Here is a 21,378-nt window from a genome sequence, read left to right as displayed (position 1 = left end):
TCCCTCCCGCTCCTTTGAAAACTAAAGCATTAGGTTGTTGAGCATGGAGATTTTCTACTCGAAGTAATCTGCTAAAGACTTACTAAAGAGAATGGAGCTCAAAACTGGAAAGAATCTGACAGTCTCATATTCTGGAGGGAGACCAGCAAAAAAACTCATAATTGCCCTTTGTTTTCTCTGAGTTTGCTGCTTCTTAATATCGACACTGAGGGGCAACATAATATTTAACTCATACAATTTCTTAAATTCCATGAAGTGAGCTGTGAGTGATTTACTCCCTTTATCAACATGATAAAAGGATTGACAAATCATAAATTTAGGATATGTTCCTTTTGTCAGAATACAAAAATTTCCAAATAGTCTATCAGTAAATTCATAATTTAAAGCAAATGAACATCATCTCTAAGCTAAGCTTGTCTAGTATTATCAGTGGGAGGATCTTCAGTTGAATGATAAATCCTTTTCAAGGATTCGCAAGTAAACTTTAATTTTTTGACTCCATTCTAAATGATTATGCCCTTCCAACTTATGCTCAGTATTTTTAGTTGGTGTCGGAATAATTTCAGTAGCCATATATTTACTATCAAAAGCCATATTAACACTCAAGGAAAAACACCAAAACTAGACAGCAAGCCAGAAATAGTAGAACAGAAACAGGAATAGGAACTAGTACAATGCAAAATCAAAGGAGGAACCTGCTGCACGAGTTCAAATAATCGGAGGATGACTGGAAGCTAGTTTGGGTCTTAAGATGTTAGAGGCATAGTAAGAGGCTAAGGCAAAGAAAATTCCTGCAATTACTAGTGTGTTACACAATTTTGGAAGAAACCTTTGGCTGGTCGAGTTAAAGTGATTATCTGGCTTTACAATAGATCTTGTTCCTCCTAGATCTACGAAAGTTCTAGCTCTTAGACAAGCCCTTCTTTAACTTAAAAGCATGAATGACCATGACGTGGATACTGATGTTGATGCTAAGACTATATGCTTTTGGAGATGACTATTAGCTAGAATTTGGTCAATTAATAAATCAGTGTAAAAGTATTTTTTTCACAAGAGTCTAATTAGACTCTATTTTAGATTTTGAGACAAATTAATATAATTGCTTATTCATTATTTAAGACAATAAAAACTAAATTATAGTTTTTTCTTTTCCACTAGAAATTAATAATACATCTATAGTTACTAATTCTTGGTTATAGGTTAAAAGGCATTAATTTTAAATGATGTAACAAAAAACCTGTAAAATTTATTCTATATTTAAATTCAATAATTGTATAAGAATTTGATTTAATTAATTTATTTATTTTCTTAAACATATTATTTTAAGTGACTTTAAAAAAACAATTATTCACAAAAAGAGTAAGAAATTATTTATATTTTTTTCATGCAAATGAATTATCGGAAAAGAAACCCATGTGTGTCACTTCGATCCAATCAGGAACAAAATAATGAACAACAAAAAAAAAGCTGAAATCAAATTTGTTTTTTATAATTTTTTTTAAAAGAAAAAAAAAAAAAAAGAAAAGCCAAATGGTTACTACCAAATTCTTTTAAAAAATTTCCCTCCTTTACAACATTTCAATACATTTTCTGCAACATACAGCCTAATCATTCATTTGTAACAATGGGAATAAAACCAGAGGTGAAGCAACTTGCCCTGAAATTGCTTGGATTGACACAAGCAAAATTACAGAAATCACTCTGGGTTGAACCCCTATCTAATGAAGATGGTGCGCAATTATCTCGACGACCTGTGATTAGCACGCACTGCTAAGAGAAAATAATCAAAGCTCTAACATGAGCAGATCTCCTTTTGGTGTGCTGCCGAAGGAAAATTAGGATAGGTGTTTATGGATTTGAGAAGCAAGCCTCAACTTGTCATTATCAATACCCTCTTTCTTTGCAGATACATTAGCAGCTGCCTTTTCTTTCAAAGCTTCCTTCTCCAATTTCTTCTTTTCAGCCTCAGCCTGCCTTTCATTCTCCTCTCGTGCCTTATTGAACATCTTCACAAAAAGGACCAACGTTTGCGTCACTGCAATGTGCAACAGTAACAAGAGATCAGAAATGAATTCAAATACTTCTATCACAGTATGTTCAAAGAAAACTTTAGGCTTGAATTTCATCAGGTAAATAATTAGAATTAATTTTTTGTAATGATAATGTTATTAGGATATAATTCTGGTGAAATGCTCACCAAAATGCTCAGCAATCAGGTTAGTATGTCCACTTTCTAAGTCTCACAGAGAATTCAAATTTAATAATCTCTCTCCCTCCACTCTCTTCTACTCTCCTCAATTTTATTTAAGCTAGCCGACCCATCAAGTTATGTCCAATATCAGTTAATCCCCAAATAATCTTATAAATGCTAGCAAATCGAACATAGAGAAGAGAAGAGAGAGAAAAAAAAATTAGAGCGAGTAAAATAAAAATTTGCCAACTCATGAAGACTCAGAAATACATCACCGCACATACAGATGTTAGCAAACCAGCAAAATTTGGCCAAAATTAGGTACCAATAATTTCAGTGTACATAAATTAAACTTCAATTTTTTCTTTGAGACATTGAAATACAACTTTGCATATTAGAGAGCAGTCCAACAAGAAGAATTGCAATTACCCCAATGACCTACAGTTCCTCACTTCAATCTAGCTCCAAAATCATTCTAATGCTCACATCAAGAAGAGCAGAATTCGCATAATCATAGCTTTTGATTTAGAAGTTGTAAAATCAAAGCTAATGCAATTCTGAAACCCACAAAAAATGACGACCACAAATTCTTTTATTATATGTTAAGGACCTTGTTTTGCATAGATCTTATGGAAAAGCCAGTAATAATCATATTAATCAGAACTTAACATCAGTCTATAAACATGTTTTATTGAATAAATGTCAAAAACCAACATCAGATTATTCTAGCTGTGTAAAGGAAAAGAGCATTTGTTATTGGACCTTGCTCGAAGGGACAGCGAGCTGGATCCTCTCCAAAGTACTGGGACAACGAATCTGCATTTCTTCCCTGGAAGGTAGGGGATCAAGAATTTTTAGGACCAAAATCAGCAAGGTTCAGCATAGGATAGCTATAAAAAAATATCACAAAAAATATAAAAAAACAAACTGAAAGGCGAAGAGAGAACTGACCACTTCTGAATATAAGGAGATAAGTGACCGCACTTCAGCTTCAGCAGTATCAAGAAAGTTCTTCAATACCTGCAAAAGGAAGTTTATATTTCAAATGGACCAAAACTCAAGTTGAAAGACTGAGCTTAATAATTTGACATTTTTAAAAAATAAATAAACAAAAGGCATGCCTAATCATTTGCTCAATGTAAGCCAATTATCACAACGCCATTTTAAACAATGTATAGTATGGATCCATTCAAATTTGTCTCTGTGCATTTTAAGTTTTCAGGTATTGCATGCTTAGTCTAGAAAAAAATGCAATTAAGTCGGAACATAAATGAAAATATTGGGAAACCAAAGCAAACATTAAATGAGCATAAATAACTCATAATTAGAAATCGGTGGCAAATCTATACATACATATTCAGTTTTCACCATTCCTTCAAACCTTTATTAGCATCAAACACAAGTACCAAATATCATATCCTCAAAAATAGTTCACCATTCAACATACAAGTGTATATTGCATAGGTGCAACTATAATGCATTTCTAGGTCTGACTGACTTCATCTCCTTTTGGTTTCCCACCACATGCCTGATATGATGATGCAATTTACCCCTTCCGTATCTCTTCTAGAACTTATATCCTCGAAACCCTAGTTTAAAGGCCATTCTTTTTAGATACTATATCATTTTTGGAACTTTTACTCCACCCACTGTCCCTTGTCAATTTTGTATTAGGGATCCCACAAGTTTGTTGCTATATCCTTTCCAACAATGGTTCACAAACCAAACTGAATTGAATCCAAAAGTTAAAACTCATAGTCAACATCTTGAAACTGTATAGAAGAATGATATATGAATAATGATACAAGTAAAAGAGCTAATTTAACAATGCAACAAATAATCTCATCATTCCCTCACCCTTTGAAAGCCTGCGGAGATAGCACCATCATTTGATGAAGCTGCAAGCTCTTGCTCAACCTTTTCAAGACCTTTACTTACAGCTTGCATTTCTTCAGCCAAGTTTTTCAATTGAATCTAGTAGTTTGAAGCAGAAAGAAACAAGGAATAAATAGTAAATCTCAGACTGACTATCCCCATCAGGAGGAAGCCAATACTAGAAGCTTGTTAAGCATACCTTTGAGGCCGCTTCTATATGTACAAGGTCCTTATCAAAATCTAGCAACTCTGGCAATTTTTCAGAGAGGAGCTACACAAAGACAGTGTAATCAAAATATTATAGCAAAATCTCATGATACCAGCAAAGAAACATTACACTGAATTACAAATGTAGGCCACATCAAATGCAATAAAGAATCGCTAATAAAGTACAAAATGATTTATGAAAAGCCCAAAATGCAGGCAAATTATTGCATGCACCTGGGGCAGTGTGCTCTCATATGAAAAGACCATCGCACTGCACAAAATGCATACAACAATTCCTCTAAAATGTAGCTTAACAACAAAAATCCAACAGGCAAAATGCATAAAGTAAAAACAAACTTAAGACTGCACACAGACTTGGCCATGATCCGGTTTAAACCATGAACCGGACCAAACTTGAGACCAGAACCGGTCAAATGGTTCCAGTTCATGAACAGACCAGGACCGTGTTAAGTTGTGTGATACATTGTTAAACTAGAAAATGTGATACTTTCTATATAGGAGTGAGTCCTAGATCTTGCTAGTGCGAGGCTAGTTTATTTTGTTTATTAAATTCTTTTTTCTGAAGAAAATTAGACATCCCATATTATTTTTAAAGCCGTGATTCTTGAGTTCTACAAATACTAACCCTAATCCCTAAAGTCTTTTTTTTTCTCTAAATTGTCCTAGTATCCTACTCCATTCATAGTTAATGCAAAAAAAGAATGGAGTAGGAGCCCACACTCATTGTTTAAATAATGCAAAGAGAAAATGTCAAAGGATTAAGTAAACGTTTTGAGAGGCTGAGAGAGCAGATAGATATGGCAAATTCAAAGTTACAATTCAGTAAAGGATAACAAAGCAAGTGACAAGGTAGAAAGCTTTGTGATAATGTTCAGACCATTCCATAAATTAGGAATGTTCAATGGCCCTATTATGGGTAAAACAACAAAACATAAGAAATCAACAATACAGAGACGAGTGTAGATTGGAATGAAAAATCTATATAGGATATAGATTTTTAGTTATAACAGAAAAACAAAACTAATACGAATCAGTTTGACTTCTCAGTTCGGTCATTTGGTATATTTGGTTGGTTTGGTTAGTAATCTTTCAAATTTTCAGTTTGCAGTTTGGTTTATTAACCGAAGTTAATGGGAAAAAAACCAAACTGATCGAATCCTTTTAGCACCTATTCCATTCTGCCTCATGTTTTAAGAACCACCACCAAATTTCTAGCATTTCTATTTCTTCCATATTTGGAATCCTTCCCATATTCGTTCTCAAGCCTCGTTGCCTTAGTCTCTTGTTCTTTGAATTTGTCCACTTGACCTCTCTGTCTCTGTTTCTCAAAACTGAGAAACAATCCATGCTCAAGGCTTTTGTTCCACCCCAATGAAAAGTTATTCTCAAGGTTTATTCATCTGGTTTTGCCATCGTCAAGAGCTGCTCATCAGAAAATTTCACGTCCCTCCGCTGCAATTCCGCCTCACCCCCTCACCTCAACCTTAAAACTCGACTTCATCCTCCTACCTCACCCAGAGATCCACAGGAGCAGATGAAGACTTCTCTTGCAAATGAACGGCGTGCCACATATGAAAAATTGAAATAGGTTCTGTTTGTTTCATGCTCGATGTTCAATTGCAATGGGTATTTGGGTTTTGATTCTTGAGCTGATTTGTTGGGTTCTATTTGTAGCTAGGTCTTTTTTTTTCTGATTTATTTTTATTGACTTTTTTATCCATAAATGGTGAGTTGAACCTATGTAATCTTGATGGATTTATCCATTCTTTTTTCTTCTTCAGTATTCATTTAGCATTTGGAATTTGAGTTGCAGTTTGTGTACGGTGCATTGATTGAGAACCAATGAACCAAACCAAAGAATTTTGGTTCAGTTTAATTTGGTTTCTTTTATAATTCAGTTCAATTTCGATTGTTGTTTTCTCAAGAATTCAGTTTTATAATTATGATTTCAGTTCAGAACCCAACCAAAAGCTCTCCCCTAAACCTATATCCCATCCATGTTTCAAAGGGATCATGGATTACAAAAAGGGTATAGTCAAAATTCTAGTCTCAACCTTGACAGGCAACAAACAGAACAAGACGACCACCAAAATTTGCAAAGTTGTAATTTTGGAAGGAAATGGGGCAGATTCAACTGCCAGTACATTCTAGCTACAAAAGGCAACAAAACCTGACACAAGTCACTAACACAATGCCATGCACCTAAAATGCAAATTTAGGATTCAAACTTTCAATCTTAAGCACATCTACCTTGCATAAGTAGTGCATTAAAGTCATTTTGTTATTTCTTGCACGAGTGTCGGATAACTTAAGAAGGCTGTCCAATTTGAATCCGACAGCAGATCCTGGAAAAGAAGGTAAAATATAAATGAAAAGGCATGATATTGATAAGCCACGAAGCACAAGAATAAGAAATTCTGAAAATAAACTATCAATTGAAGTAGGGGAGTAGTACCTCTTGCAGTGCCCTGATTTAAAGCATTTCCTAAAGTCAGAACTGTTTGCATTATCTGACGCAATTTAACAGATTCTTTGACCTGAAAAAATGGTTGGCATTCAAGATGCAGAAAAGAATATATCTTTTATACATTTAAAATCCATTAATTTATTTGGTACCTCTCTAGCAGCACAATTAATAGTATTCAGGTGACGTCTTAAATCATCCACCTGAGATTACAAGGTGATAAGTGGTAGTTATCCCACAATAAATGAGTTCAAGGATCAAATACATGAAAATAAATATAGACCTGACTAGAAAATGTGATTTTGAAGGCAAATACACGGAGCTTAGCTTCTACTCGCGGAACCTTCATCAGCTCCAAGAAAAACTGAATGAATAAATGGCTCATTAGTAAGCAGAGTACATGAGTTGCACGAATTCAGGATTTTAGCATTACAATTAACCTGTTCACACTTCCCCAGCATTTCCTTGTCACCAGCATAATTCTGTAAGCAGTTACAAAAATCAGTTAGAAACAACAATAAACGACAAATATGATTAGTGTTAAATTTGAGCTAAGCCTAACTCACCCCAAAAGGTAGTTAAAAGGAGGAGTGCCTATAACCATTATATGGGCAACAGATGTGGAATTCAATACATCCAGGCATATTTACTGGAGGCCCAACATCTACCATGTTAAATTTGGGTCAGGGCTAACTCGCCCAAAAGTTAGCCCAAGGGAGAGGAGTGCTAACACCCTATAAGGACACATTTCCTCTATCCCAAACCGATTGGTATACAACACAACTAGAAAAAATTATACCTTATCCATATTTCTTCAATAATAGCATACTTTCTTACTTATTCAATCTATCAAAGCTTTGTTAACTAACAGAATCACATTATTGAGAAATATTCAGTGGTATACAATATAATCATGAATTCACAACTTTTTGGATACTTTAGCACCTTATATCCCAGTTAGTTATCTCACACAGAAGCCCCCAGCACAGAAATTAGTCTATTTGCATTTCTTACCAACCAAAATTTTTTTAAAAACAAAGGAGGCAATTGTATAATTTGTTCTAAGAAAGCAACTGGGTTCAATAACACTTCAAAAATCAATTTCAGGAAAGATACTTAACAAAAACACTAACCAGCAAGACATTGTATAATGCCCTACATTGTGAACATAATCTAAAGACTGCAGCCCCCATATTCTTATCACAAGCAAACAAGACACATTACCTTCAATGTCTCCATTTCTTCCTTAGCGGGACAGAATTTGATGAGATTCTCGACCTGATCAATGTCTAAAGATGAAGAATCCAAAGCTAGAATTGCATTCTGAAAATAAATGTATAAAATAATTTTAAAATCAACTTTAAAATAATTCAAATTAAAGAAAATGATTTAACTTAGAACAATAACAACTAAGCCTCAATCCCAAAATGGTAGACTCAGCTAAACAGATCCATTTTTGCCATTCAGCTCTTTGAAATAGTTCTGTGTCAATATTTAAAAATTTTAAATCTAATGGTGAACTTTAAAACGCCATAATCATTCCAAACAAAACACGCACAAGAGCATAAAATTTAAGCATAAAAAATAAAGTATGCTTTACTTTGCATCTAAAAGCACATAACAGTGTATTTCTTTTCCTCATGCATGTTTTCTCTCTCAGTTCTACAGAAAGCACAGTCCAATAGATAGCAACATATTCAACATGCAATAACTTAGGTGATGGATTATTTTGACAAAATATTAACAAGGAAAATAAGAATTGATATCAGCCATCATGTCAGGTACAAACACATCATGAGTTAACTTTGGACTACTGTAAACAATGAAAGAAAATTAGAATTTCAATAAACTGTGTGATTAATACAAATAAATAAATAAATACAACAGTGAGGTGGTAATATAACAAAGGTGACAATTGTCAGGGACAGAGCAATGCCTTGTTAATTTTTAATTATACCAAATTAACCTTTAATTGAATGAAAATACTAATTTATTTTTCAAAAGCACTCTCCTTAACTGTGCTATAAAACATATTTGAAGTATGCCAGCACATGGCAAACTAGGGTATAAAAATGGGGACTTCAGGTTGTGAATAGAAAATTTAGGTTAAAGCATTTTAGACAAACATGGGATTGGAATATGCTTAAGAGCAAAAGTTGACCCCTCAGTGAGCTGGAATAACAGGAGCAAGTTAAAGGAATTTCTTAGCAACAACTTTAACTGAGGTTGAGGATGGCTAAGAGTTGAAGTTCATGAACAAGTACGAGAAATGAACTCATGGTATACATTGGTCTATTAAAGGGATCAATTCAAAGGATGATTAAAGAGAGCAAAACAGAGGAAAATGTGGCCATTGACAACACTCTGAGCACAACCAAAGACAAGCTGCATCTGATTTTAACATAAGTGACTCCTCACTGCATCTCTAAGCAGAGTATTCCTGGATCAAATGCAGGTAAATTTCTAAGTCTCAAACCCAGGATTTTAAGAATGAACAAATCTACAATAAGTCATATCACTCAAGATAAACATGGACTTACAATCATGTCGGGCAAAGGTATTTTTATTTTTGTGAGCATTATTTCACAATTATATGCTCTACGCAAGTCAACCTGCACAAGGAAACACAACCAAGAACTTTCAGTCAAATTAGAGATGATTCTCATACTTCCAAGATTAAAAAGCATAAGAAATTTCAAAATTAAAAGAGGAAAAGGAAAAAAAAAAGTTTCTTTTTACTAGGTGTGTTATACATGGCGATTCTAATCCGGAAAAGATCTGGTCAACAACATAAGCTCAACATAAGATAACAAATGCAAGAGACTAGAAGTCAACATTAAAACAAGTAAATCCAACAAAAAAAATCTCTAGCATGATACCATTGAAAAATTCCCAAGTTTTTTTATACTTTCCAACACAATTGGCTGCAGAAGTGGCCCCAAAAAATGTCCTTGTTAATAAATCATCATAATATGACACTAAAAAAGACAGATAATATTAAAGTTTAGTCAATAGGGTAATTCAAGGATGGTTCTATAATTGCTAGGATGGGGACGAGTTAATGATACGACTGAGAGTTGCTACTTGCTATGGCAAGGATGGTTTTATAATTGCTAGGATGGGGACGAATTAATTATACAGTTGAGAGTTGTGGAGGCAAGGCTTCCATTGCCTACCATCAAGGCGTGGAACCTGAATTTGGGCAAGTTGGAGGGAAACTCATCAAGAATTTGCTGCATGGAAATGTGACAATCAAAGTTAAAGTTGGAATACTGAACAGCTCTTTTCTTTTCAAGTTTTCACAGAACGTGTTTCTTAAGCACATTGATAGGCTAAATTTTTATTTTACCTATCAGCATGTTGCCCCTTTCTTTGGTACTCTTGTCCATATTGACATATTGTTGACACACCAAAATCCCCCTAGCCCACCTACATTTGTGCTTTTGAGTCCTAGGCCAAGCAAGTCAAAGAGAGGAAAAAGCGCACATAGTTGATCCAACCAAATCAGAATTAAGATTTAATTGAGCGGATAATTATCGAAGGATAAAACCACATAACAAGATATCTAAGAAAAAAAAAGTGATGCCTGGTTTATAACCTTGAATCTGTGAACTTTATATCTGTATAATTTCTTTGGAATTTGTGCCAAACTAAACTAAAAATGCTTCCCAAATTCACTCTTGCTTTCTTTATCAACAAGAATACTTAAGAAAATTTCATAATTGGTAATAGTTAATGATGAAATAGGTAAGAAAAAGCATCTAGAATGATAATGGGACACAAATCTTCAGGATGGAAGCTTTTATGGTTAATTTTTCTCTTAAACCAAGAATATAAATTTCATGAGATCCATAACTGTTTGGATTACTCTGTAATAATTTCTTGGATGGCATTCTTCATGGCCCTTGGTATTCAACTTTGATTTAACTTTATTATTCAATACTCCACAATATGAAACCACTTCTTTGAACTAGTAACTTTATCAATGTCCTACAGATTATAATGTCTGCGTGCCAACTGTTAATTTGGGCCAGGCCTAGCTCAAGAGGGGAGAATTGCTCTGTTAGGTAGAAGCCTAACTCGGAATATTGTGAGAATAGGAAATAGAAAGAGAGAATAATAGAAACAGAGGGGAGATAAGGGGAGAGAGAGAGAGAGAGAGAGAGAGAGAAAGACAGAGAGAGAGAGAAAGAAGGAGAGAATTATTAATGACTCTTCAAGAATTCTATATTGTTTCTGTACATAGTTTCAGCCCTTTTTATACAAGATTTCTCTCCCAAAATAACTGCTCTAACTACTTCAGCAGTTATAACTATCTCTAACAACTTTTCCCTCCAATTACACTGCTAACCCAGCCCTATTCTTATACCTTTTCCTTTGATACGTAACAATACCCCCTCCATTAAGGCATGCTTGTCCCCAAGGATGCTGAAACTCAGGGAATTGAGCTTGGATGAAGGCCCTGTCCTCCCACGTGGCTTCCTCGGCAGTGAGATTGGTCCATTGAATTAGGTCCTGATGAACAGATTGACCATCTCTTTCAAGGGTCCTGGTCTTGAGTACAGCAGCGGGAGCCACCAGTACTTCTTCCTCCACCATTGTAGGTAATTGAGTTTGAGGTACTACGGTATCTCCCAATTTTTTCTTGAGTAACGATACATGGAATACAGGGTGTATGGAAGGGTTTTCTGGTAATTGAAGCTGGTATGCTACTTTTCCCACTCTTTTCAACACCTGGTAAGGCCCATAGTACTTGGCAGCCAACTTTAAATTCTTTCTTAGTGCCAAGGAGGTTTGTCTATACGGTTGCAATTTGAGGTATACCCAATCTCCTGCTTGGAATTCCCTCTCACTTCTTCTCTTATCAGCTTGTTGTTTCATCCTATTCCTGGCCTGCTCCAAGTTGGACTTAAGCAGATCATGTATGTGTTGCCTTTGAGTGAAGAACTCAGCTACTGCTTGAACTGGAGATTCTGCTGGTAGGACAGCTGGTAGAGCAGGAGGATAATATCCATATAAAGCCTCAAATGGTGTCATTCTGATGGCGCTATGATAGGAAGAATTATACCACCATTCTGCCATAGGTACCCACTTACTCCAACGCTTAGGTTGTTGATGACACATGCACCTCAAATATGCTTCTAAGCACTGGTTTAGTCTTTCTGTTTGTCCATCTGTTTGAGGGTGATAGGCAGTGCTGTAAGTTAATGAGGTGCCTAAGCCCTTGAAAAATTCCTTCCAAAAGAGGCTTGTAAAAACTTTATCTCTATCAGAAACTATGGACAATGGAGCTCCATGCAATTTGTAAATGTTATCCAGAAAAACCTGGGCTACTGTGGCAGCCGTGAATGGGTGAGACAGAGCAAGGAAGTGGGCATACTTGGTATATCTGCAGACTACTACCATTAACGTATCATTGCCACTAGATCTAGGAAGTTTTTCAATGAAATCCATTGTGAGATGCTGCCAACTTTGATTGGGAATTGGTAAGGGCTGTAAAAGTCCAGGGCTGGCTATTGTTTCTCCTTTACATTGAGCACAAGTTGTACACTGCTGCACCCATTTTAATACTGTTGAGTGCATGCCAGGCCAAAAGAAGTGCCTTTGAAGCCTTACATAAGTGTTATTGATGCCTGAATGTCCCCCAAAAACACTATTATGGTATTGATCCACCAGCATCTGCCTCAGATTGCCTGTACTTCCCACATACAGCTTCCCTACATGGTACAACAACCCTTGCTTCAATTGGTACTTATCATGAGCTTTAGGATCTAGGGAGAGCTGTGTTATTAACTCTGTAGCCTTAGCATCTTTGTCATAACTAAGGAGCAGCTGTGATTTCCACGTTGGCACTATCACCGAATGCATGGCATATATTCCATCCTCAGGGTTATGTCCTCTTCTTGATAGGGCATCTGCAGCTTTGTTCTCAACCCCCTTCTTGTAGAGTATCTTATAATCTAACCCCAACAACTTAGAGATACCTTTTTGCTGTAAACTAGTGTGGAGTCTTTGCTCAAGGAGATGTTTAATACTTTCATGATCGGTCTTGATGAAAAAGTGTCTTTGCTCCAAATAGTGCCTCCATTTAGAGATAGCATATGTAATGGCCAATAGTTCTCTTTCATACACAGAGAGAGCTTGCGTTCTAGGGCCAAAAGCCTTGGAAATGTATGCAAGTGGGTGGCCATTTTGTTGGAGGACAGCTCCCATGCCATTGTTGCTTGCATCTGTCTCTATAACAAAGGGTTGTGTGAAATCTGGAAGTGATAGCACTGGGGCTGAAGCCATAGCTGTTCTCAGGTTTTCAAATGCTTCCTGGGCTAAGGTGGACCATTTGAACGCGTCTCTCCTTAGTAAATCAGTCAAGGGTTTGCATATAACACCATAACCCTTTATGAATTTTCTGTAGTACCCCGTAATCCCCAAGAAGCTTCTAAGTTCTTTCACAGACTTTGGTGGAGGCCAAGAGATCATGGCTTCAATCTTTGCCGGATCAGTAGCTACTCCTTCCCCTGAAATAATGTGCCCCAAATATTCCACTTTATTCTGCCCGAACGAGCATTTAGACATCTTTGCAAACAACTGCTGTTTCTGTAGAACTTGGAACACAGCCTCCAAATGTTGCACATGGGATTCCATATCAGGGCTATAAATCAGTATATTGTCAAAAAAGACTAATACAAACTTCCTCAGAAATCCTTGAAATATGTGATTCATCAGGCCTTGAAAGGTAGCCGGTGCATTTGTAAGCCCGAAGGGCATTACTGTGAATTCATAATGCCCATGGTGAGTTTTGAAAGCAGTCTTAGGAATGTCCTCCTTCCTCATTCTTATTTGATGATATCCAGCCCTTAAATCAATTTTAGAAAACACCTTAGCGCCATGTAATTCATCTAGTAAGTCGTCAATCATAGGGATTGGAAATTTATTTTTAACAGTGCTGTCATTTAGCCTTCTATAATCAATGCAAAATCTCCAAGTGCCATCCTTCTTTTTGACTAACAGCACTGGGGAAGAGTAAGGGCTGGAACTTGGTTGGATTACTTTAGAGGCTAGCATGTCCTTCACCAGTTTTTCTATTTCTGTCTTCTGGTAATGGGGGTATCTATAAGGCCTAACATTGATAGGCTTTGTATTGGGCAGCAATGGTATTGAATGATTGTGTGATCTCCAAGGTGGTAGGGACTGAGGTTCTTCAAACACAATACTATATTTGTGCAGCAACTGTTGTAAGAGTGGATGAAGGTTACCTTTGGAGGTAGAGCATACTGTAGGGTAATTTGCATGGTCTGATTGTTGTGACTTCACCCAAAAAATTGGAGATTGAAAATCCAGCCCTTGCTTGTGAAAAAGCTTATTAAGACTGCTGCATTCTTGAACTTCACCAGCATTAGAATCCTCCTTAACCCCTTTTAAAGTAACTCTTCTCCCTCCTTTTTGAAATGATATTTGTAGCCCTTCAAAATCAAATAATACTGGATTGACACTCTTCATCCAATCTACCCCCAATATCATGTCAAAACCCCCCAAATCCAATATTCTCATAGGGAAAGAGAATAAGTGTTGTTGTGCCAGCCATTGAAATTCAGGACACATAGTGGAACTCATTATTTGTCTCCCATCAGCAACTCTAACCACAGTAGGAGGAATTTGTACTAGAGGAATCTTTAATTCTTGGGCAACCCTTTTATCCAAGAAAGTATTAGTGCTTCCACTATCCACTAAAATCACTAATTGTCTATCCTTATACCTTCCGAGGACTTTAATGGTGTCTTCTCCTTGGCTACCTTCAATGGCATGGACAGACAATGTCATTTCAGCTTCTGTCTGCCCCATTTCTAATGCTTCTTCTATTACCCCTTCCTCTAGATACTCATCACCACTTTCCTTACCTTGCTCTTCTATTTGCAATGCCATGACTGCTTTAGGCTTGCATTGGTGCCCTGGGAAAAATTTATTCCCACATCTATAGCAAGGTCTTGATGGCTTGGTAGTGTTTACAAGATTTGTATTGTCTGGTTTGGTGGAGGTTTGATTTACGGAGTTAGTACTGGTCGTGGAGTAAGGTTGAGTAGGGACATTTGAGGCACTTTTGGAGATTGTGCTCTCATTTGGGGGTTTGGTGGTATAGGGAAAATTATGGTGTAGCTGAGCAATTTTATAAGTCATCGAGTGGGGGTTAATAGTATTGGAATTGGTAGTATTTTTATAGAAGGTGAATGTGGGTTTCGAGGCTAAGGTAGGTTTCCCATTGCTGTGCAGCAGCTGCTCTTGTAACCTTGCAATCTCAAATGCATGAGCAAGATTGGTAGGTCTCAACATTCTTACCATAGGCCTGATTTCATCCCTGAGGCCTCCAATGAATCCTGACAAGAAGTAATTTTCCTCCAAGGTAGGTACAAATCTTTCCATCCTCACCCTTATATCCTCAAACTTATCTTGGTAATCCTCCACGGACCCTTCTTGCCTCATTTTCATAAATTCTTCCACAACATCTTCTAATCCTTTCTCCCCAAACCTTCTACATAGATCAGCCTCAAATTCTTCCCAAGACTGATTACTTCTTCCTCTAACCCAGTTATGGTACCAAGAATCGGCCTTACCCATCAAATAAAGGCTTGCTATGCTTACCTTTTTTTTATTTGGCACCTCATAAACTTCAAAGTATTTACTGCATTTCCTAAGCCAGCCCCTTGGGTCGCCTCCTTCAAAAGTAATCAACTCAATCTTTGGCAGCATCTTTTCGAGTTTCGAATTCTCCATAGAAGTGGAGCTGCTGGCACCTCCATTCCGACCAACCCCCCGATTCTTTTGGAACCGGTAATATTCCCTTCCCCAAGATCCCTGTGGAATCTTTACTTCCAAGATTGTTATTTTCTCCACTTTTCATCAATTCTTTCTCAACAGAACCACTTTCGTTGCCCTGGGTAGCCCACATTTTTGCCATAACAGCAGTCAATTCTTCCACGATGGATTGCTTTGATTCTGCAATATTCTTGTTTACTCTACCAACTTCCTCCTGCAATTCTTTGAGGTCCACTCTTGCTTTTTCTACATCCTTCCGTGTTTCGCGAGAATCGTCCTGCAGAATTCTGACTTGATCTTCCAATTCCGCCAATTTGACGGCATCCAGCCCCACCACTACTGATCGCGCCATTCTTGCGATATTCAAAAACCAGTTTGTAATCGATGCCCACTTCGAACCAGGCTTTGATACCAATGTTAGGTAGAAACCTAACTCGGAATATTGTGAGAATAGGAAATAGAAAGAGAGAATAATAGAAACAGAGGGGAGATAAGGGGAGAGAGAGAGAGAGAGAGAGAGAGAGAGAGAAAGACAGAGAGAGAGAGAAAGAAGGAGAGAATTATTAATGACTCTTCAAGAATTCTATATTGTTTCTGTACATAGTTTCAGCCCTTTTTATACAAGATTTCTCTCCCAAAATAACTGCTCTAACTACTTCAGCAGTTATAACTATCTCTAACAACTTTTCCCTCCAATTACACTGCTAACCCAGCCCTATTCTTATACCTTTTCCTTTGATACATAACATGCTCATGGCCCATATAAAGGGGCACATTACCCTTTCCCAAACCAATGTGATTCAATACACACCCTTACGTCTAGGATACCACACTGGAGCGTGACATATTCATGGGCGGCTTAACCAGTGGGAGGCTCTGAAACCATATTAAATTTGAGTCAAACCTAACTCACTCCAATAGCTAGCTCAAGGGGAGGATCCAAGACCACACTGGAGAGTGACACATTCATGGGTGGCTCAACGTCAATGGGAGGCTCTGAAACCATATTAAATTTGAGTCAGACCTAACTCACTCCAATAGATAGCCCAAGAGGAAGGATTGCTCATGGCACATATAAGGTGCATATTACCCCTTACCGATGTGAGATTCAACAGCAACCATTCAGCATCAGAAAGGAGGATTAATTTTAAAAGGTTTCAGTACTTCATAGGTGTCTTATGACATTAATAGTTGCTAAACAATCACATTCATAAAAATATTCAAGTTGCCATTTAGCTACATTCCTTCATTGTCATCATATATTACCTCCTTCCTTCCAATATTCTCAGTTCTTACTTTCAAACAATAACAATATTAATATTTTATCAAAATACCACAAGAAGAATGCCAACGGGATCCAATGCTAATTGCAGACTGATCAACTGATTCATGTCAGGTTTCTATGGTTTGTTTCACAATTCATATAGAAAGAAACTTCACAGTAGCTCCCAAAATAAACAACAATTCATATATGCTCAGCCAAGGATTATGGCTTTCCTGATGAACCTATTACAATTCAACTTCTCACTTCCAAATTATAATATAATTAACATCTTCCACATTGTAAACAAGTATTAGCATATTTTGCAGCCAATTTGAAACTTCTTCACAAGAAAATATGGTTAATCACGATTAAGTCCTTATAATTTTTCATAACTAAATGCATAGCAAGGCCTCGATTACTAAGTATTTAACCTTCAGTTTTGACTTCATAATTATTTCAAGGTTCTTACATCTGACCTTCCTTTTCTTCTTCAAGTTGAAGTAAAAATTATATACTTGGTTATGCTCTTCTACCAAAGATATTCATATACATTATATATACACACATATATATACATGTGAATGTACACACATACAGATAATACATAAATATAATTAAACAAAAGATTCAGTTACCAATCCTATTTTCTTCAAATACTAAATAAAAATACTAATCATTAGGAATTATATATATATATATGCAAAAAAAAAAATTGAAACCACTAAATAAGTAAATAAAAACATCTTACTAATTGGACTTTCTCAGGCTTGTTAATGTTAGAACCACGTCGAACTCCAGCTTTATTACTACCAATTCCATCTGAAGCAGAAGCAGCTGAGAACAAGCTTTCAAGTTCCGATATATCAATTTCAGGGGCCCTACCAGAAGCTTTCATTAGGCGACATCAGAAATACAACCCTCCTCTTTCCCTCCCCAACCAGCAGGGGAAGTCACAGAGAAAAAGGGCAAAGACATCAGCAGGGTAAATGTTTAACTGATGGAAGGAAGGTAAACTAAAATGAATTATTACATATGTGCACACACCTTGACTGATTTTCCTGTTTTTGTGAATCTGCCCATAAACTCCCTTGCATTGCTCGAGTAACTTTCACCCAATGTAAAGGTTTTAATGAAGTTTTCCTAGGGGCATTACCAGTCCCACCAGCAATCCTACCTCTTCCATGACCACTAGGCCCTGAAGAAGATTTTCCCCTTCCAATCGATGGAGGTGGAGGTGGTGGCACACTAGAGCCCTTGGCTCCAGGTGGGGGTGGCGGTGGTGGACCTGGTGCTGTGTTACGACCTGGTGGTGGAGGGGGAGCAGCAGGAGGATTGGGTGCTGGTGAAGGAGGTGGTGGGACTGAACTAGGCTGCTTAGGTCCTGAAGGTGGGGGAGGTGGAGGGGGGCAAAGTGGCCTCATGGTATTGTTATGGTTTCCACCCAAAGGAGGTGGAGGAGGTGGAGGTTGAGGAGCCAAAAGGGTGTTTGAACATGAAGACATTGTCTCAGATGGCGGTGGCGGTGGTGGTGGCGGTGGCATTAGTGTTGAAGGTTGTAGACTACTGGTTGAACTGGTCAGAGATGGTGGCTGTGGTGGTGGTGGCGGTGGTGATGGCAATGATGATTGCCTAGATATTGAAGGAAGAGGAGGAGGAGGAGGAACTGGGGGGGGAGGGGGACCTTTAGAAGAACTGAAAGGAGGTGGTGGTGGCGGCTGTGGGAATGGTGGACCTTTACTAGTAGAAGGAGGTGGCATGTAAGAATCTTCAGTTGAGAAGTTATAAGGAGGTGGTGGAGGTGGAGGTGGACAAGGGGGTGGCTGAGGATTTCTAGTAGTTGTCAGAGCTGGAAATGTGGAAGAATCTCTGTTTGAAACACTGGGAAGAGGCGGCTGAGAAGGTGGAAAAGGAGGTGTATTATCATTACTTGAGATACCAAGACATGGTGGTGGAGGGGGAGGGGGAGGGGGCAGTTGGGAAACAGGTGGTGAAAATAAAGTTGGAGGGGATGAAGAAGGTGGAATTTCTTCATTTGGATGTGATAGTTGTTGAGGAAGGGAGGATTGAACAGTTTCAACCAAAACTTGAGCTGGAGGTTGTGAAACATTATTTGAATCATGAAGACTATCACCATCAATAGATGAGGGAACCGAATCAGCAGAAGTTTTGGGAACAACATCAAATGCTTCATCTGAACTGTCAGCAGCACTAGATGCATTATATTCTTCTTCAGAGTCAATGGGCGACACATAAGAACTGCCTTTATTTTGCAATCTTGAAAATTCTCTTGCATCAGTTAAGACAGAAAGTTGTTTAAGTAACCACAAAGCAGCATCATCGTTGTGATCAACCCACTCAACCGCATTGAAAAGTTCTTGAACCCTAGAAAAAGCTTCTATTGGCAATCCCCCTTTCTCTTCACCATTTAAAATGGTAGTTGGAGCCTTCAGTGGGGACATGTTCTCCACCTCCCCAAACAAAACCTGAACTTAGAAATTTAATTTTGACAGGTGAATTAAAAATCTATAAATAAAAATAATAATAATACGAAAAAGAGCCGAGGATAAATGGACAAGTAATGTATTCACCTCTGCCCGAAAGCCTTTGGGATATCTTTCCTTAGAATCCCAAAGAATGTCCAAGTTCTCAGAATTGAGCATTAATATATTAGATCGAATAAACGCAGTATTAAACATTACACGAAACATCATAACCTCCCTTTCTGGATCCAAGTCCAAATGCACACATTCCAACACAACATCTCCTTGCACCATACACTGAATGTCAATCTTAATCACATCACACTCTTCCTGCAATTTGAGAACTATAACATTCATACTTCCAGTGAATAAAAATTGAATTTAAAGTGATACATGAGCAAAAGAACAAGAAGCCTCTCACCTGCCGATAATGCCTAAGGGAGGTCTTCTTCTTCTTGGACATGGAGAAGAGCATATGGGTTGAAAGCCCACGTTTTGTGTGGAAATTCCTACCAAAAATACGAATAATTGGCCTGCACCCATTTTCAGAGTCGAAGCTTGGAATGGCACGAATGATAACACAATCCAGAGAAAGTGCACGTTCCGGAGGTGGCCATTCAGGTGTTATATTTCTTCTGGCTACATACTGAAGGTAACGAAGCTGAGATGGGAAAGGATTGAGAGGTGATAAAAGCTGCAAGAAGCCTTTAGGAGCCTCTCGATGCACAATCTCAAGAGTTCTTCGTTCACCAGTATGCAACTTGTTAAAAATCAAGAAACTAGCTAAAAGGAAGGCTAGAAGAGGCCAACCCCCTCTTTCACAATGGAAAAGGATGATATTCTGATGATTCCCAAGGGAAAGCCAAGTCTCACAAACACGAAGAAAATGCTGAATCAAAGACAAAGGAAGAAGAGGGCAACCCTCATACTGTCGCGGATAATCCATGACAGTGACATCATACTGGCAAAGAATTTCAGCAAACTGGCTCCTTTTCTCGCCCTCACGAAAATTGAAAGCGAGAAAAGATGAATCAGGAAATTCCTCATGTAACTCAGCGACAATTTCATGTAGATATATTTGGTACATTCCATCAGGCAAAACTTCAGTTGAAAAGCAAGAATCAAAAACTGCCCAAAGCAGATACAGATATCAGACAATGCAAAACTAGCAAGATTAAAGAACAGTAAAAGCAGAATATTTCAGTTACCGTATACTCTTTCAACAAATTCAAGCAATCCATCGGGAGGCCTTTTGTAGAAGAATCTACTGAGGAGGGACATTTCTGCTGAAGGAATTTGGAACTCACGGATAAGAATAGAAGCTGAAGATTTTCATTAGTTGAGGGAAACTGAAATTTCTTGGGAGTTCAACTTTCTCAGCTCCCAAACACAGAGAGAGAGAGAACTCTTACTTCCCCTCAGTTTTGAAATTTCAATTTTAGGAAAATGACATAAAACATAGGAGAGAGGACTGAGGAGGGCTTTTCATTTCAATTTCCTTTTTAAATTCTTTTTTTCTTTTTCACACGGGAGCTCATGAGGGATGACGGTTCTCCACAACGATTATCCGGCGGTGACGATCCAAAAAAAAATCTTTCTTTTTTGATTTTATTAATAAAATGAAAAAAAAAGAGGGTTTTTATTAGGATTTTCTGTTTTTCAATTTTATTTGATAAAAAATAAAAAATTTATTTACTTATTAGTGTTGTATTTTTATTTTTATTACTTATTAAAAATTATTTTTAAATAAAAATCTAAAAACTTAAAACTATAAGTATTAATTTTTTTTATTATACAGTTAATCGAACCATTATTCTTCTTTACAATTTATACTATGTTATTATTAATTATTTCAAATTTTCATTTTGATTGATCAAAATTCTTTTAGAGAGAAATTTACTGTGATATAAATAAATTTTTTAATTAATTTTTTAATTTTAAAAAAATATATTAAAATATTTTTCAACTTTTAAAAATCTATTAATTAATTTTTTTTATTAATTTTAATCATTAAATTTTATTATTTAATTTTTATAATATAAAAAAACTTATTAATTAATTTTTCAGT

The 21,378-nt window shown here is 36.9% G+C and overlaps 1 protein-coding gene across 1 annotated transcript; it reads right to left on the bottom strand.

The window, feature by feature from the left end:
- Positions 1-1,524: 1,524 nt before the first annotated feature.
- Positions 1,525-20,852, bottom strand: LOC110605236 (formin-like protein 14). The gene is made up of 17 exons (XM_021743654.2): positions 20,519-20,852; positions 19,732-20,438; positions 19,419-19,640; positions 17,875-19,313; positions 17,579-17,708; positions 9,299-9,370; positions 7,983-8,081; positions 7,199-7,240; positions 7,042-7,122; positions 6,911-6,961; positions 6,750-6,831; positions 6,545-6,639; positions 4,266-4,337; positions 4,049-4,165; positions 3,143-3,211; positions 2,954-3,020; positions 1,525-2,035 (listed from the first exon to the last, which is right to left on the bottom strand). Exons 1-17 carry the CDS (start codon positions 20,589-20,591, stop codon positions 1,836-1,838), a joined length of 3,618 nt encoding a protein of 1,205 aa, XP_021599346.1. The 5' UTR covers positions 20,592-20,852; the 3' UTR covers positions 1,525-1,835.
- Between the last annotated feature and the right edge of the window lie 526 nt (positions 20,853-21,378).

Source organism: Manihot esculenta, chromosome 17 (assembly GCF_001659605.2).
Source record: "Manihot esculenta cultivar AM560-2 chromosome 17, M.esculenta_v8, whole genome shotgun sequence".
In the NCBI taxonomy this organism is placed as follows: Eukaryota; Viridiplantae; Streptophyta; class Magnoliopsida; order Malpighiales; family Euphorbiaceae; genus Manihot; species Manihot esculenta.
Note: the sequence above shows the minus strand (reverse complement) of the source record. Positions and strands in the feature narration are given on the sequence as shown.

What these genes read in the sequence shown, in the direction of transcription:
- LOC110605236 (XM_021743654.2), bottom strand. Translation starts at nt 20,591, where the DNA reads ATGTCCCTCCTCAGTAGATTCTTCTACAAAAGGCCTCCCGATGGATTG. An exon ending in ATTTGTTGAAAGAGTATACG is followed by an intron (nt 20,439 to 20,518) that starts GTAACTGAAATA and finishes TGCTTTGGGCAG; the next exon opens with TTTTTGATTCTTGCTTTTCA. An exon ending in TAATGCACTACTTATGCAAG is followed by an intron (nt 4,338 to 6,544) that starts GTAGATGTGCTT and finishes GTCTTTGTGTAG; the next exon opens with CTCCTCTCTGAAAAATTGCC.